The sequence below is a fragment of the Parus major genome, chromosome 12 (genome assembly GCF_001522545.3).
Source record: "Parus major isolate Abel chromosome 12, Parus_major1.1, whole genome shotgun sequence".
Lineage (NCBI taxonomy): Eukaryota > Metazoa > Chordata > Aves > Passeriformes > Paridae > Parus > Parus major.
In genome coordinates, this window is record NC_031781.1 from 4,103,694 (window position 1) to 4,122,421 (window position 18,728).

The following is an 18,728-nucleotide window of genomic DNA, read 5'->3' on the forward strand; positions in this document are numbered from 1 at the left end:
TAGACTTCAAAGCATTTTTAGTAACATTTGTTACATTATTTCTTTTGAGAAGCTGCAATTTCTTTCTAGAGGTCATTTGTGGCCTTCAGAATGAGGACAGTGATGTCCCCTGGTACTGGGCATTGCTGAGACCACACCTTGAATCCTGGGCTTTGGGCCCCTTGCTGCAAGGAAGAACTGAGGTGATGGAGTCTCTCCAGGGAAGGGAATGGAGGTGGGGAAGGGTCTGAAGCACAAGTCAGATGAGGAGCAGCTTAGGGAGCAGAGGGGCTCACCCTGGAGGAGGCTCAGGAGGGACCTTATTGCCCTCTGCAATTCCCTGAAAGGAGAATGTAGCCAGGTGGGGTTTGGTCTCTTCTCTCCAGGAACAAGCAACAGGATAAGAGAAAATGGTTTCAAGTTGTGCCAGGGAGGTTTAGGTTGGATATTAGGGAAAAATTCTTCACTGAAAGAATTGTCAAGCATTGGAATAGGCTGCCCAGGGAATTGTTTGAGTTGCCATCCTTGGTGGGATTTAAAAGATGTGTAGATGTGGAACAGAGGGACAGTTTAGTTGTGGGCTTGGCAGTGCTGGGGAAACATTTGGACTTAATCTAGATTAAGGTCATTTTCCATTCAAAAACAATCCATGACTTAGAACCAGGTTTAACAGGCCAGTTTGTCCTGCAAGTATAAAAAAACTTAACAAGGGTTGAAAACATGAGCAACTGATCAAGCCAAAGTTTACATTTTGATTTAACATACTAAGACCTATTTACAGCAGTGAATACTGAGGTGGCCAAAGAGCAAAGAGTGTAAGTAAATGTATGCTTTCAGATTTTACAACTCTTCACATCCATTCATGCTGATCTTAATAAATAGGTTGCATGAATATCATAAATTCATTATGCTCATCACCTCTGAATGCATGGACAGGTAGATTCTAACAAAAAAAAAAAAAAAAAAAAAGTCTTAAAATGTCCAGAATTAAAGTTCAGATTTGTATTGAATAAAGGAATTTTGTTCTGGATTTTAAATTAAATCCAAGGAAATCCTCATTCTTTAAAGACAGGTACCTGTGGAAGCACAGATCTCTGTAAAGATCAAAGCCAGGTTCCATGACCAGGACTGGATTATATCAGTACAGAAAGGATGTGTGAAACAGAAGCCACTAAGTCACATGTTAGCAGGTAGAGAGAAGAGTCACACAGGCAGAGTGAGGCTTTTGATCTCACTACACAATTTTATCTTTTAAGAACAACAGTTACAAGCTCAGGAAAAGATACCTAAATGGAAATTTGAAGAAGGAGCTTAGTGACTTAAATACTTGGGAATCTTCTGAGGAAGTGTGCCATGGGTAAGGACTTACCCAGTAATCTCCATCATACCTTTACCTACATTACCAAGGACTTAAAGACTACAAAAACTTCAAATGTGGATGGTCTTTACCTGTGATGTGCTCTGCTGGACACTGTGTCTACTTGACAAATGCTGTGGAGATACAAAATAGTAACATTTAAACCTTTTAGAAAGTAAGAAATATTTACATTATATTTATGTAGCATTAGAGCAGTAATTCTAAAATATTACTTTTAAAATTATTACCAACTTTCCATGGCCTTTTTTTCACAGTGTATCATCACACACACTTTCCTAAAGGCTTTTCTCAGTAAAGCCTTTCTTAGCCTAACTATTTGAATTTACAGGGGGTATTTACCTTAGCTTTTACAGTAAATTGCTGTGACAAGTTAGACAGAATTTCAAAAAGAAATGCTATTACAGTGTTGGAAATTTCATTATTCTGTATAATCTCTGTCTTCTCCTGCAAAGTGGGAAGATACCCCACCACTGATCCTCACCTCCTGGTATGTTGTCTGTGAAAAAGTGCATTTGTTTAAAAAAGCCAGTCATTGAGAAAGAAAAATGTATTTTAGATGTTGTTAAAACTTTTCACTCTAATAAGAAAATGAAATCCTGAAAAATGATTGATGGTTCTACAATTTCAGCTGCGCAACACCTGTAAAGAAGCATCAGTATAAAAGAGTGACATGGCTGGAAACTCAAAGAATGATGTTGTATTTAAAGCCTTTTATGCTAGAAGATGTTATAATCAGAAAATGGACTGCAAGACTCACTGAAGCCATTTAATCTCCAAAGGGAGATTTAAATACTAATCTAAATTGAAAAGGTTTCAGAGAGCTTTAAAAAAACCCCATCATTAATGATTCTGCCATGCCTTTCACTGAACATCATCTTAATATTAGCATTTTAAACTATAATATTAACATTGACACTACCACACATTATTAAATACTCTCTTCATTCACCCCACCTCTCTCCTATTAGAAACCCAACATCTTAATCTGACAAAACACTTACACTCTGTATCAGGATCTGTTGACAAACATGAAGCCTCAAAGGACATAAAAATCAAAGATTGTCCACAGAATGTATTTGGCATCTTAAACTACAACACCATCTTTCACACAGAAGGCAAATAAGATTTTTTTGCCACAAAAAGAGAAATAACCTTCATCATGAGAATAACCCAAGGAGATATTGGGGTACTGAGGGAGCTGGCAGAAGTGCTCACTGAGCCACTTTCAATCCCTCACCAGCAGTCCTGGCTAACTGGAGAGGTCCCAGTTGAACACAAGCCAGCAGCGGGCCCAGCTGGCCAAGGACACCCCGTATTTGACTCTGGTGATGCCACATCTCAAATCCTGTGTTCAGTCTTGGGCCCCTCACTACTGGATCAGCCATTAGGGAAAATTTTGTCACCCAAAGTGTTGTCAAGCATTGGAAGAGGCTGTCCAGGGCAGTGGTGGAGTCCCCACTCCTGGAGGGATTTAAAAGATGTGCAGCTGTGTCCTTGGGGACAGGGGTTGGTGGGGCATTGGCAGTGCTGGGGGAATGGCTGAGCTCAATGATCTTAAAGGTCTCCTCCAAGCTAAACAATTCTGTGATTCTAAATGGCATATTTTGACATCTGTTTACATTCACAGTTATAAAAATGTCCTCTTTCACGCTCTCAATAGAAAAATAATGATCTCCAGCTCCATTGTTTGTCTAACTATTGCACCATCTTCTGAATGTTAAAAGCCTTCAAGCTGGCTGAGTTGCCTATTTAATCTTTTTGTCACCTGGAACCACTCAGCATCAGCTGGCATAGAAAAGACCAGTTATTTAAGCTATTCAAGGTGTCCTGACTTCTTTTGATTAAATTAATCTCTAAATCCCAGTAAGAAATAAAGACACTCAAGCAACACAAATATGAGAGGTGGTCTGAAGAGATTCCACAGCAAACACTGCTGCTTACAAAGTGTACACTGAGGTAAATCTATAAAAATAAGGGGTAAAAACCTCAGGTTTTAAATTTTTCCACAACCAAAAGATTAGATTTGACTAACTCTCTGCTTTCATGCTTCAGAACCACATTATAACAATACAATCACTGACTGAGTTAATTTATGTGCCCTTGCCTCTGGCCAGGCAAAGTGCCCAGAGGGTATGTGCCATTTTTGGGTACTTGGATGGGAGGGTGACTGAAAATAGCCAACATGGATTTATCAGGGGTACATTATGCTGGATCAAGTGATTCCCCTGAAGTAAAATAACCAAATCAGTAGATGAGGGAAGATTAGTGGCTGTTGTCTCTCCCCAGCTCAGTGAGGCCCTCAGCACAGTATTCCACAGCATTCCTGTGTAATTCCCAAGCTGTAAACTTACACCTGCATGGGCAGACTAAACTGTTTGGTCCAAAACCCCCAACAAACAGCAGGATTTGCAGGCTCCAAAGGTAGTGGCTGATGGTGTGAATTCTTCAGGGTCTGTCCTGAGACCTATGCAGCCTCAAATTCCCAGATAATCCTAAACTGGGGGCAGCAGACTGGCAGGGTCCTACTAAAGCAAGCTAAACATAAGTCAGGGGGGCACTCAGGCAGCAGGGACATTTAACAATTTACTGTTTCTGTTATCAGGAATGGAGCCAGTAGACTGAGAATAACATTTATTCCTTTTTCGTCAGCACTGAGTAAGCTAGAGCTGAAACACTGCACTCAGCAAAGGCCAGCGAAGCAGCACAAGGTGTTTGAGGAGGATGGAGGGAATGCAGCATTTTGGGTCTGGAGTAGAGAAGGTTTGTAGTGACCTGTGGCAGCCTTCCTGTATCCATGAAGGTCCCAGCACCAAGAGGCAGCCAGGCTCACCACAGAACAGCACAGCAAATTGGCCAAAATACTGTGGCCATCAACTACAACATGGGATATCCCAATGCTTCAACAAGGAAAAATATAACTCCATCAGGGTAGTTATTAAAAACTAATTAGAACATAAGAACACAGATCCAATCCTTTCCCTTGAAGAATTTCAACATCCAATTGGACAAAACACTGAGCGCTGAGTGAATTGTCTGAATTCAGTATTGACCTTGCCTTGAGACCAGAAAGTTTGCTTAGACCTTTCTGAGGTCCCTTAAAACCTGAAAAGTCTTCCAAAGTGATATAAAAATAGGATTGTTAAGAAATTATCCATTTTCATTCTAAAAAAACCAAAAACTCAGTTTTACCTTTGTTTTTCCCAAAAGATAGTAGTAAATGTTGTGCAAACAGATACAACTTTCAGTATATTTTTCCTCATCAAAGTGTTTTCTGATGCTTAAACTGATTCCTTGCTATTGTAACTTAGGCATCTTGATTCTTTTCTTATCCATCATTAGAATAAAAAGATAATTACGCTTGTGATTTCATTATAACCTTACATCTTGTCTACAAAACCACTTAAGCTTGTAGTGTCCCAATCTGTACTTCAGAGCCTGCAGGGATTCAAACCTTACATTTATTATCCTCTCTGGTACAAACCCACATTTTTCAAATAATTTCTTCAATTTCTCTATATTATTTAGAAATTTGATCTTTCCCTCCACTGAAAGAATCAGAAATACCATTTCCAACTTCGTGGATTTTGTATATTTAGGAAGCAGACTCCTTATTTCAGCATCTAGTCCTTAATTAAACTTGAAACACTTGAAATGGAAGATGATCCCAAGAAATTCAGCAAATTCATCCCTCCTCCTATTTAATCAAATTATTGACAACCTTTTTTTTTTTTTTTTTGAGTATGGCTTTTCTAATTAGATCTGTGTTTACATTACACTAATTTCATCTAGAACTAATGACCTTTGGAGAGCTTAAATTAAAACAAACATTTAAAACCTTTATCAAAATCTAAATATGGCATCAGCTGCTTCTCCTCCATTCACTGGACTTATCTATGTTCTGGAACTTTATTAAATTTTATTAAATTGCTTATTCTGGACAAGTTTACACTCACTATTACTCATAACCTTGCTGCAAGTAATTTTCTACTGCTATTATTATTATTGTTGTTATTATTTTCTAGCATCTTTTACAGGGAGAGAATAATTTCCAGTTCCTCCTCCATCACCTATTTTTAAGGTGTGAAACTGGCTTGGCCTTTGCTGGTATTCTGGAACCTTGCCCATCTTCCCAATGACTATCACTAACATGTCTGATATGGCTTCTCCAAAGATCCCAACTGGAATGTATATAGTTCCAAACCCCCTGGAACTGAAAACTTCTTGATAAAGAATTGATAACTCTTGATAAGAGTTTAGTGGGGCAAAAGGATATTATTTTATTGCATTAGATGCCAGTTGGTTTTCCCCAGTATAAAAACTTTCCTTTACTTCCCAGTTAGGTTATTTATATAAAACTGTTTCTCCATGCAATTGACCATATTAGCTTGTTATATCTGAATTTGTGCATTGCCTTTCTAATTTTTCTATTTACCCATTTGTGCTATTCTATTATACTCCTCTGTAATTCTGTTCTTGTAAACTGGCTCTCAGTAATCTCAATTTCCTTTCACTCTAATGCCTGGGGGAAATGAAGAAATTCTTAATTCATCCAACTTGGCCTGTAAGTGAACATCTTGTGGTTTTGTTCTTAATTTACTGAAAGAGCTATCAATTCTCCTTACCTCCACTTTCTCATCAAACCTCCTTCACATGATATCAGTTTTCAGTGTTGTTCTTCCTCATTCCTTTCCTAACAATGCCTGGTGAGTGAATCCCATCATTCCCAAGTCATCTTAAAAAGCTTTCTGTCTTCATATTCTCATTTGACTTCTTACTGGGCTTTAGAACCCAATGTACACCAACCTGTTCTGTCAATCTGCTTTGTTTACAAGGAACAACCAAGAAAATCGTAAAGATTTTATGATTTTCCTGTCCAGTTTGTGTCCAGTTGTCTTCCTTACCTAGTAGAGTTTTGGGTAACTGAAGTCTTATTTTCTTGACTATTCCTTCTTACCAATCACATTTACCATTTGAATAAAGAAGAAACAGTTATGAGGTGATGGCAGCATTAATTTGAAACTATTTATTTAGGAACTCTATTTTTTTCCATTAGGAAAATATAATGGCATGAATGGCATTTCTCTCACACAATTGGCAGAAATGCCTAAGCTGCAGCAGTTACACAGCCAACAGCTGTGCCTTCCATATACCTCCTGAATTTGTCCTGAAGACACATACCCACTTCAATACCTTTATAGAAGAGCTAAACCTAATTAATCACCAGCTTTGTACATTTCTGATTTATGAAACAACTTCAGACATTTGTGTCTTGCAACCCTTCCACTAAAATGTGCCATCCAAGTGTTCCTGACATTCTGCAGGACTTTGTGTTCCTAAATGACAACTTCAATCCAGTGGCAACTCCAGTACTGAGCTCTGTGGCAGAATTCTGAGAACATATTTTCCCACCATTCAAAAGTAATATGTATTTTTAAAAAGTGTTCTGTCATATTGGTTATAGTCACAAACATTGTCATAGGGAAAGGGCAATTTGCTTTTCTTCAGGAGCAAAGCAACAATTCCTGACAAATGCTCTGCATCCTGCAGCCATTGGCATTTAGCTTCAGAATGAGTAACGTGGAGAAGCAGGATGTGCAAGGCCTCAGAGCACAAGAGTTCTGCCAAAGAGAAGCATACAGCATCACCCAGCAGTCACAGACACACTTAGCAATGAAACACAAGAGCTAAACAGAGGTTCAAATTTAACAACTTACAATTTATCAAGAAGAGAAGTGCTAAGTCTAATGACTGAGTAAAAAATGCTTGAATCTCTGTTGTCACAGAGAAAAAAATCTGATATATTACCTCACCCATTTCTCTGCTAATGAGTGTTTTTGATGTTACATTTAACATCCTACAATCCTGAAAATATAAGAGTTATTTGGCTCTTGCAACTATTCTTGCAGGATTATTTTATGATGTAAAACTTCATTGCTCATTTGAGTATCCATTTCACCACAAGTAAGGAAGATTCCCTCTCTGTGTTTTTGCTAAATAATAAAAAACAATCCTCAGACCACATTAAAATAACCCTAGAACAACCTAAGTCACCAACACACCCTTCCTTCATTTTTTACTATATTTAAATTAAAAAAAAGTAGCAGGATTTTAGCTGCTTTGGTTCCTGAAAGTGCCTCCTGACCGTGAAGAGATGTGATTAGACAGCACTGTCCTCTTGCATCTACAGACTCCAGCAGCAGTCAAGTGTGAAGGGAGTAATGGTGCTGTCCTGAGCCCTGCCCAGGATGGAGCAGCACAGAGACAGTCACAGGACTAGGGGGTGACATAATCAGCCTGCTCTGACAAGAAATATTGCCTATTTGCAATACTCCAAGTATTCAGAGTAAAAAAATGTGCAGAATAAACCTCAGAGTAATAAACCAATCCTTAATTAGCAACGAATCTCACAGCCCGAGTCTTCATTGATGGAATTTGCTACCAAGTTATTTCCACACTATACTGAAGGAAAACTCTGTACTGGCACCAAATTCTCCTCAGACCACAGCAAAGTAGGAACATACTTTAAAAATTAGCACGATAAACTCGTGTACTTTCCTATTTCTTATGCAATAATTCTTCTTTCCATTAAATCCACTGTTACATGGTGCAAATAATCCACAGGAGCAGGAAAAGTCACATTGTACACACCAAACCCATCACCAAACCATGGAACTCTCTGCCCCTAATCTTAAATAGCTGAAAGTCCAAACTGTTTTACAAGGAGATTAAAAGCTTCCTAGAAGTGAGTGACACTGTAACAACATTACATAGAAAACAACAATTTTCTTTGAAAGCTATTAAGTGAAGAAGTTGTATAAAATTATTGCTGAGGCGTTTTTATTTGGCTTTTTTTTTTTTTTGATAAAACAGCATCTGAGGAAGGGTTTTCATTCACTTTCCTGAATTTTCCATGTTTTTCCCTGTACAGTTACATCACAATTTAAACCAAAATTATCTGTATTAGTCCTACTAACAGAGAATGCAAACACAGTTAAGTTGTAAAATGCATCAGTGGCTTTACAGTTCATTAATGGCACAATTCACATTTTCAAAACAACTTCAACTTCATTATGTATAAATAGAACTGTACAAGTGACTAATAATGACAAACTTGCAATAAAGTGTACTTCACCTGAAAATCCAAATATTCAAATGCACTCCATGCTTTCTAAGGAGCACTGACATACAACAGGGATGGCCTTAATGTTCAAGGATTAGTTTTGCTTAAATTATGCTTTTCTTGTGAGCTCAAAAAGTCTTTGTAACAGGGCAAAGATGTTTATTATCAATGCAACCACTAACCCAGACTTTTCACTGCAAATCTGCTCAAATAACTGCTCTCACCGACTTTCTGGACTCAGAGAACCTTCCCAGAGTTAATACCATGTTACTTTGTAAATTGAAATTAAAATGTATCAAAGCATGCCAAGGCTTAGGGTACAGGAGACACTGTTCTGGTGGTCAGGGTGCAAATGAAAAACATGTTTAACTTGTAACACCATTTGAAACAAGAAAACATGTAAGAGTAAAGAACAAAACAATTTTCCCCTATTTCCCTCCCACAGTAAAATCTCAAAGGAATCTCCCACAGAATTTCTTACCATTTTATAGAGGTCTGAAACACTGATCTGATCTGAATCCACAACCTCAAAGTCCTTCCGTGGAACTAAGTCAAGGCCCAAATGTCTGCAAGAGAAGGAAGGAGCAGTGTCAGTGTGGCACAGGAATGCTCAGCAGCACCTCCTGCACGTGCCTCCTCCAGGGCAGGGACACAGAAATACCCAACTATTCCAGTCTTACTGCAGTTGTCAACCACTGAACAATTCTAAAGAAAATCCTAATGCAAAGTTTTAAAAATCCCACTACAAACTTACTACTTCTTCCCTGACTTCAGTGGAGCTCTGGCAAATAATGCAGGGGAAGCTTTTGGCCAATATGTTGGTGCAGTGCCCAAAACAAGGTAATTTTATACAAGCAATTGTAGCAGACAAATAAAGTTCATACTCTGGTTGCTGCTGAAGTATTTGAGTAAGATCCTTCACTACATAATGAAAAACTTCCATTAATGTTCAAATGTGCCAACAGATCCTGAGCCTTGGGAAGCTGCTTTGATATTCCTGGTGTTCATAAAACTGAACCCCCATGTAAACATAATATTTGTTGTTAGTAATAAACAGTAACTGCAGTAACAATAATCCTAATCTGTATTTGTAACACGCAGAATATTTTTAAGTATTCCAAACAGAAATAATATTTTGGCTCAAATCAAATATATAAATTGATTTAAAAAAACACCAGTGCAAAGATGACTAGGTAAGGAATTCAGCTGTAGAGAAGGCAGTTCAGGTCACACTTCACAGCATTAGCAGACAGAATGAGATATTTTTTATCCAGACAAATAAATGCAAACCATTAATGATTAATTAATAACTGTAGACTGGAGAACAAGACAACCTTAAAGGTGACAAACCCCAAGTTTTGCTCCATAGATCTTCAGTTTCTGAGGCACAGAGTTCTGAGCATTACAATGAAAAGCTACACTAAACACACAGTAGAGTACATTTTTAAAAAATCCAACACATGAATAAAACATTTTCTTGCTTTTGCCTTATGTAACTTTGATACTTCACTTCTAGACATTTTATATTGAAATTCTTAACAGTCTTAAAGAAAAAAAATCAAAATTTCAGAAGAGGTGCCCTCACGAACTACCTTGGCACTCCTGTCACGAACTATAAAAGAAAAGCAAAAGTCAATTTAATTTTGTAATCAGAGAGGGAAACATTCTGCACAGACTTGTTCCTGATGGCAGATGAAAAATTTTATTGAGAAAAACCTCTCTGGTACTTTAGAGTAATTGTGTGGAGCAATAACAGAAGGCTCCAGGCAATCCAGTGTCTCTTTCTGAGCAATTGGCTTAGAACAACAGCTGGGGAGAACCAGTGGTTTGGAGGAAGCTCAGCTACCTTTGCTCACCATGGTGCTTTTAAATGTTATCCACAAGTTTCCAAACTCTGTAATTCTTTTGTTGAAACTTTGCATAAGTCTGTTTTCCTTCTTTATTTATATCCCTAAACCAATACATTTCCAAAATACAGCTCAGCCCTGTTCACTTGCCCTGGCAGCACTATATGGTCACTGAAAAACCCTACTGGAATTTCCACGTTCTCAGTTCTTTGCTCAAATCAATTATATTTTCAATAGAAAAAAGGGAGCAGCTTTCCTTCTTCAATGCACTTTCATGTCAAATACTAAATTCTAATGCTACATTGTGCAAGTCATGGTTTCACACTTTGTTTTGGTTAAAACTATCAAACACAAGTTATCTGTGGCCCAGGAGCAGTATCTGAAAACTGCAGCTGCAATGATGAAAATGACTGCATCTATTTACCAAATGAAAAAAGATTAAAATAAGGACACACTAGGTAATCCTTACCCACAGCTGCCAGTTGAGCCTACTTATCACAGAAAATCAAAAAATATAACACAAAAAACTGGTAAAATCAGTCAGAGATCACTGCAAAGCCTTTTTTTTTTTAAAAAAAAAAAAAGGTCAATGCTCATCAAATTCATTCACAGAAGCTTTCCTGAATGTGAGTATCTAAACAACCTCCCAAACACCCTGTTCATTCACATGTGTGCACACTCCCACCCCTAAAGTACACTGATAACAGAATTTCCCCTCAGCACACAGATATGAACAAATTATTCCCTACTGAGGCTACCAAAGCCATCGTGTGTGCACTGCAGCTCCAGGACAGTCATGGAACTGTTTTTGAGTTCCCCAGGAAAACCTGGCCAAGCCAATCCCAGCCTGATGAGGTTCTGTTCACATCATTTCAGCTCTCTGGAGTGCTGGGGTGAAGCAGTGCCTGCACTCATTACTCAGAACATGATCTTCTGCTTAATAATGTTCAACACAACTGCAGCAGCATCCCTGTGAAACTTATCTAATACCCTATTTTTAGTTAAATCCCTTAACACCGTGGATTTTCAGCCCAGAAGATTCTCATTCTCTAATACTATGTTAATCCTGCACAACACTTGCTCCCAGCAAATAAGGGTGTCTTGGCTGGAGCACAAACGTGCAGCCATTTACTGTGCAGGTGGAAGCTCAGGTTTGTACACTCAATTTGTATCAATTATTTTTTTGCCTGTGAAGGACTGACAACATAATGCTTGAGATGGCAATGGCAGTCAGTGGCCCACTTTCCCTCTCTATTATCAAGCACTGGAGGAACAGAAGAGCCCCAGCTGCCAGGCAGTATTTCTCCAAAACAGAGCATGCATAAAAATTACATAATGTGCTGGTTTGTTTATTTGACAGTTCCTGTCTCCACAATACTTTCTTTTACAAGCAGATTCTCGTGCTCTTTTATTCTGCCTTCACACCGAACTGCCCTTCAGAAATATTTCCCAAGTATACCCACAAAATATCCCCAAGCCTATCAATTACCTCTTGATTGCATCTGTTTGGGATACTTCAGCTGGCATTTAGACATTCTTCCTCTTCTACATAAAAATCTTCACAATTTTCCTTTCTTTAGGGGATAAAAATTTTTAAAATCCACCACCTAAAATCTCTAGATAATTTTCTCTCAATATGAAATCAAGCCAACTGCCAAAAATACAGGGCTTTTTAATAGTGAAAGGGATGAACACAGAACTCAAGGTTACCTGGGCTTCTAGAAAAAATCAGCTTGGCTTTAATGGTAATTTTTAAGAATAGTCCTAATTTCTAGTACGTTCATTTATTTATAATACATACACTACAGCATTTAGAATTCATAAAATCACAAGTCAGGACAACTTTACCTAGAAAAAACTTGCAAAAAGATGTCATTTGACTTTAAAAAAAAAGAATAAAACCTTTCAGATGCAAACTCAGTCTTGAAGAACAGATTGGGAGAGCTCATCACATCTGTGGGTGCAAGATCTCATCACCTCTGCTCCAAAAATGTCCTCTTTACTTCAACCTTTCCAGCTTTAATTTTGCAGCCACCATTTTTTCTTGTATTCCTTCTCTCAGTATATCAAAGCCTCAATACCATTTGTATTTCTCTTACACATATGAAGATGGTGAAGGGAAAGAAAATGATCCTGGCAGTGATTCACATAAACTATGTACAGACTTTAATATAGACTTTGGAGGAAATACAATACAGAAATCCACAGAAAATTAAATACATGAAAAAACCATGTTTGTCAAAATGAGACTGCTAATACAACCTGATGATTTTCTTTGACAGAATTAAGTTATACAAAAAACTGCAGAGGCTGCAATCTACATAGAAATTAGTAAAGTACTGATGTAATGCTACACAGGAAATTATTTCCTATAATGAAGTTGATGAGATGAAGGTAAATAACCTTAGGAACTGATAAAAGGGAATTGTAGAAAATACCTCTGAGCATGGCAGTATCAGGCTAGAGAGAGAGGTTAGTCAGATTTTCCTCAAAGATTGACTTTCAGTAAAGTTCCTTATGCCTTTAATCCCAACTCAATCATTACTCCAAGCATATTCAGGACAGGGAAAGATGTTGTACATTCAGACAGAAATGGCAGCTGCTCTTCTTGCAATGCTTAATGCCATTTCTTCATGGTTATTTAAGCTGGTCACTCCTATTTTGATCTCCTTTGATGTAATGACAGCTACTGCAATAAAACTGCCTTTAATTCTCCAAACAGGTACCATCTGTACTTTTAATTCTTAACTCCAGATGCATTCTACTAACTTTAAGCTAATTGTTACGACACTACCAAAAAGGTCATTCTTATTCCTTTTATGTCACAATAATATGACAAGAGGATAAATCACTCCAAGCCCCAAAATAATCTAAGAGTGTGAGCACTGAAATTTAGGGCTTTTTGAAATTCAAGACTGTGCTGACTTCACTGGATCACACAATTCCTGCCTTCCACAGTTATGGATGTCAGTAGTTAGTAGGTACTAACCAACTGCTGCGGCTTTTCAACTGCAATTCTGAGGCAAGAGAAAAACCATGACCTTAAAAGTGTGTTTCATTTTCTTTGTATGACAGTGTAAAAGATTTATTGCTAATATTTTGCCCTTTGTTTTTCTTTTTAAACACTCATTTGTACCTTTTGGTTACCTGTGGATCTTTCTGTGCAGAATTTATGGCAACTATTTGGAAGATTTCTTTTAATGCAATGATTTTAATAACATTTTACAGGAGAAAAGAATAACCTTTGACTAAAAAGTAATACAAGCCTACAAACTCATCTTGTTTATGGCTTTTGTCTGTCAAAAATATCAAGGTATTGGTGGCTCCCCCTCCTTACTCTGTTTCTCACCCTAAACACAGAATATATATTCCACATTTATAGGAAAGGAAATGTCTTCCCTAAGTATGCAAGGAGACCTGGATGCTTCCTGGTAATCTCCTGACAGGTGCTACATCAATCTGAAAGAATCAGATTCTGAAGATCAGGTGAGATGACCTCTGATTTTCAAGTTGAATTACTTTGAAGAAAGCTTCATCTGCCTTTCTGGCACACAAGGTATTGCACATACTGCTGCAATTAGCTTTTGGCACTGAAGCAGAAGCAGAGGATTCACATTTCAAATAGCAGCTCTGTTTTTGGTGCAAAAGTCTCTACAATGAAACAGCTCTTCATCAGCAAAAAAGCTGCATTCTGGTTTCCCATTCTAAGCAATAGTAAAAGCTGAAAGACTCATCCATTCACGTAGAAGCAAAACCCTAAACAAAAATTTCAAAATGAAGTAACTGTTTTACTTGAAACATGACAGAAAATGAGATCAAGAACTGAAGATTCAACTTTATAATATGACTTAAATGAGATGATAAATAGCAGACTTCAGCTTTTTAATGTTTATTTCCTGCTTTACAACTTTTCCCTTGCTGTTCACAGACCATTGGACACTTCCAATAGCATTTCACACTTCCATAGATCAATATTATGGCCAATTGCATCAGAGTGAAACATTGCTAGAAAGCAGAAGTATTTGCAATATTCTGTATAAATCCAAGCAAGATAAGCAGGGAAGAAAACAGCAGATAAGATTTTGACTGTGCAAAAATACACAGAGAGATGCTTAAAAGTGCAAGTCTAAAATCAGCAAGGCACTGATCTTAAGGTATCTTTGGTGTATTTCCCAAATTCTGATTGGGAAATACAAAAACCTCTGTAGCAGCCCTGCATGTGTACAAACCTAAACTACCTGGGGGTGAGTGGAACAAGGAAGAAAGCACAAATGAATGAATGAAAAAAAGGATGAGTCCAGGATCTTTCTTTTGTACAGGACAGAAAGAATGTGTAAGCAACAAAAAATGGAATTGCTATGGGAAGGGGCAATCAGTATTGTGTTAGAAGAATGATCAGCAACAATACAGGGGGTTAACAGCAATAACTGAAAAATAATATTCCCACATTTTAATGGGCCAAACTACAAAGCAAAACTTCTTAATATTCACAGTAAGCACACAAAACTTACCAAACTGAATGCCTGAAAACACTCTAAATGAATTCTTTCACAAAAAAAAGAAATCTGTAGCTATTTATCCAAAGAGTGTATCTGTCCCTTGATTTCCAGCAGCTCCTACCAGGACCCAAGAGGCAACTTTCAGAGCCACTGCCAGTGTATTTAAGAGAAAATGGTACCAGTTTAACAAAGTGAAAAAAAATCCCTAATTTGTGATGACAACAAGTATGACTTTCATGTTTGCATCACTCCTTCCCAAATAATACAATTCATAGATGATCAAGGTCAGGATAAATTAAACAAACATGTTATATATTAGATGTGTAAGATTACTATTTCCTGAAAGCTTCATGGCAATGGAATTGTACTGTCTTGAGTAATTACAGCCCTGCTCAAACTGCAGGGAACTCAGTCTTCTCAGACAATATTAGTAACAATGTTTTTCATTTATTTTATTTGCAAATCTCAAGTATGACAGAACAGCAATTAACACTATTATACTACTTGAGAAAGGGCAGTACTATGTGAATATGTCTATGAAAGTCACTGGTGTTTTACCAGATTAACACAGGTGGTTGTAAGTTTCATGATAAAACTCAGAGGGAGGATAGAAGAAAGTGGCAGAACTCTTCCAGAAATTCTGTGGAAAAGAGTGATGTTGCAGAAATACCCCCAAAGTCCCAGATATTTATATTTAAATACTGCTTGTATCTTTAATATCATGCATCTCTTTCTCTAGGGAGTTCAATACCTGTAGTAAGAAACAGAATTTATTTTTCTTAAACAAGCATCTTGAGTTGGTGAATATAATCATGCATGTATTTACTGATTTCACTGATGCTTCTCCATAATTGTCATACATTAGATTTACCTTTATAGTCTGAATTACACTCCTATTTAAAGGTTTTACATCAAAAAGGGTCTATAGGCACCTAATGAAACAACCTATTCTCTTCACTGCTGCACTGCTGTCTGTTCTCCTCATCTTTTTTCCCTCACAGCATTTTTGCAGCTTCCTGTTGCTAATTTGATCCATAAACTCTGAGCAAAACCAGGCAGGCATAATGCTCAGAAACAGTCTCTTGGTTCCCCATTTATTCTACTGGGAATAAGAACGGAAAATATCTGCAATTCTGCACTGCAGAAAGACTTGATGCAATCTATTGGTCTATGTCCTTCAGAGCTATCCTTCAACAAGAGAGAAACAAAGTGCAGCAAGGGGGCTGCTAAACCATCAGGGTGTTCAGGTATATCCCTCAGAGGAGGTTTTGAGGTAGGTGGCCAAGAAACACAATCAAACAAACATAGCTTCGTGAAAAACACTGCATTTTCTCCTTAGTTGTCAACTTACAGGACTTTTCCCCACTCCCACATGCTCATTAGCACTAACTCCACTCCCAGTGGGACAGTAGTTGCTGTTTGTCTGAGAATGTCATGTGTGTCATGCACAACTTACCTGTCTGATCCACAGCCCAGGACACAAAAGTCTGGCCAAGGGCTGAACTCTCTCTAATGGCAATTTATGATCATTTCTGTGTGAATGAACTGCAGCTGTCTTTGCCTTTAAAATAACCTCTCCACAAAATCACCAAGAAGCTGACCAAGGAGACTCTAAACCTCTGAGAAGTATCATGATACAAAGTTTAAATATCACAGCCTCAGCTCCAGTGTCCCTGGTTAACTGTGAGATTCTCTACTTTTTGCAGCAACCATTAAAATACTTCCTCAATGGAAAAAAAATGAGTTTTAAGTACCTCTGAACACATCCTCCCAGGCCTAATAATCTTTAGGTTGATACCAAGTAAGTGAAGTGACCTAATCCTTTTATAAGGGCAGGAAGCCCTAGGAGAAGCCTACTGGTAAACAGCTCATTTCACACCAAGAGCAAAACTCACTGTAGAAGTCAATAAACTCACTGTAAAAACTTATACTTGATTTTCAAATAATCCCAAGTTCTCCCTGTGCACAAATACTATTGGAAAGAAAACGTTGTGTGGGGTTTTTTTTTGTTAATAAAAGTTACTTGAGAAGAATGAGAAGAAACAGGAGCCAGTACTTACTCATTGCCCCAGTCCAGCCTCACTGTGAGGTGTCTCTTGACCTCTCGCACCTGATCCTGGGTCAGGTGGCCCGAGAGCAGCTGCCTGCGGAGGTCAATGAGCTCATTCATCACATGCCGCAGCTTGTAGAACAGATCTACCTTATGTTTCTGTAAAGGCACATTTTTGGGAGGAGAGGGAAGGAGGGAGAGAGAAAAAGAGAGGCAGGGAGGGGGAAAAAAGCAGGGGAAAGAAAGAGAGAGGGAGAGAATAAGTTTGGAAAGACAAAGTGTGAGAAAAAGAGAGAGAGAGAGAGACAGAGAGAAAGAGATTAATAAGTTACCCAATTTTCATTTAATTACCCTAGAGGAACATCAATCCAGTTTTTATGAGCCTTAAAATATTTACATCAAAAAGTAGTGTTAACTGATGCAATTCATACTAAATAACTACTTTTTTCTGAGGTTTAGGCTCAATCTGCTAAGATGCCCATTTTCTGATGGAACCTAATGCTAAATAAGAGGATTCATTAGGCACAGCAGGAATTGCTTATTCCAATCATACAGTAAATGTAAAATTTTAGATTTCAAGTGATAGAGAGGTGAAAAAGCTTACTTCTGTCAGCAGCTAACTGAATGGCTCTGAGCAGTCAGGAACAATGAGTCACCACAACAAAAAAAGCATTTTTTAATTATTTGTGATATTCCATTTACTAAAATTCAGCCAGGTATTGGGAGGGGGGGTGTGTGTGAAAATTCACCACCTGGCACTCTAAAAAAGACTAAAGCAATTAATAATAAAATCCACCAGGAAAACTACTATGAAAGACAAAAATTACCATAGATAATATAAAAATCCCCACACCACCACCATCAGTAAAGACAAATAAACAGAAAATACCCCCAAAAACTTACACAACACTGTGATCCTTTCCAAAAGAACTGGTATTACTTAACTATAGGGAAAAAAACAAACCTCTTCACCAAAACCAAATCTCCCAAGACCAGACAGAAGAACAGAAGACAAAAGAAATACTTTTTTTCCCCTTCAGGAAATAACTGTATGTGAATTCCCCAAAAAGGAAAGTTTGTGACCAACAACCAAGGGCACCCATAAGATAAGATAAAATAAGGACACGTGTCCAAACTACTGCACTCTGTGCTGGGCCAGGAGTGTGTGTCAAGGGGGCTCATCTCCACACTGTCAGTCTGCAATAGTGCAAAAACCAGCCAATGTGCCATGAAGGAAGAGCCCAAGAAGGAAAACAAGATCTCCTGATGCAGCTGGATGCTGTTTTTTGAACAGCTGAGCTCCATTCCCGCTGCTTTGCTAAGCCTGAAGTGTTTGAATCTCACTTGGGAAAATAGGGAGTAGATGGACTGACATGGAGACTTCATCAGCTGGCACTGCCTTGATCACGTCTGCTTGTACATGAGAGGGTTATAAAAGCCCCCTAAATAAAGACACCTGCATCTACCAAGACTACATCTGATATAGGAGCATCCACAAACAGAAACATAAGTGCTTTCTGTTGCAACACATTATTAGAACAAGTGGTTTTCACTTGTTTACCAAAAATAGCTGAGATGAGATGAAAAAATAAATTCCACCTACTTGAATTTGTTTCCCTATAAGACCACTAGATTTGCATGACTTAGGAAAACAGACATCAATGCAATCCATTTTGATCAGCATTTTTTTAATTTCTCTGAACCTGATTACACATCTGTTTTCCTGAAGCAGGTTAAGCACAGATGGCGTCATCAGTTGTTCCTATCTAACAATTTTAAGATGAAAATATGCACAATACTTCAACTCTGCATCATCACTGGTTTTGGTTCTGCTTGAAAGAAAGCAAAACAGACA

General features: G+C 37.9%; 1 protein-coding gene across 1 annotated transcript in view; it reads right to left on the bottom strand.

Moving 5' to 3' along the window:
• Window positions 1–18,728, bottom strand: part of DOCK3 (dedicator of cytokinesis 3) — a 181,659-nt gene that overhangs the window by 105,333 nt on the left and 57,598 nt on the right. The window contains exons 6-8 of the mRNA XM_033517541.1: window positions 16,884–17,032; window positions 8,959–9,043; window positions 1,429–1,470 (exon numbers count right to left, since the gene is read on the bottom strand). Of these exons, the coding sequence (XP_033373432.1) occupies window positions 1,429–1,470; window positions 8,959–9,043; window positions 16,884–17,032 (276 nt within the window). The remainder of the gene's footprint in view (window positions 1–1,428; window positions 1,471–8,958; window positions 9,044–16,883; window positions 17,033–18,728) is intronic.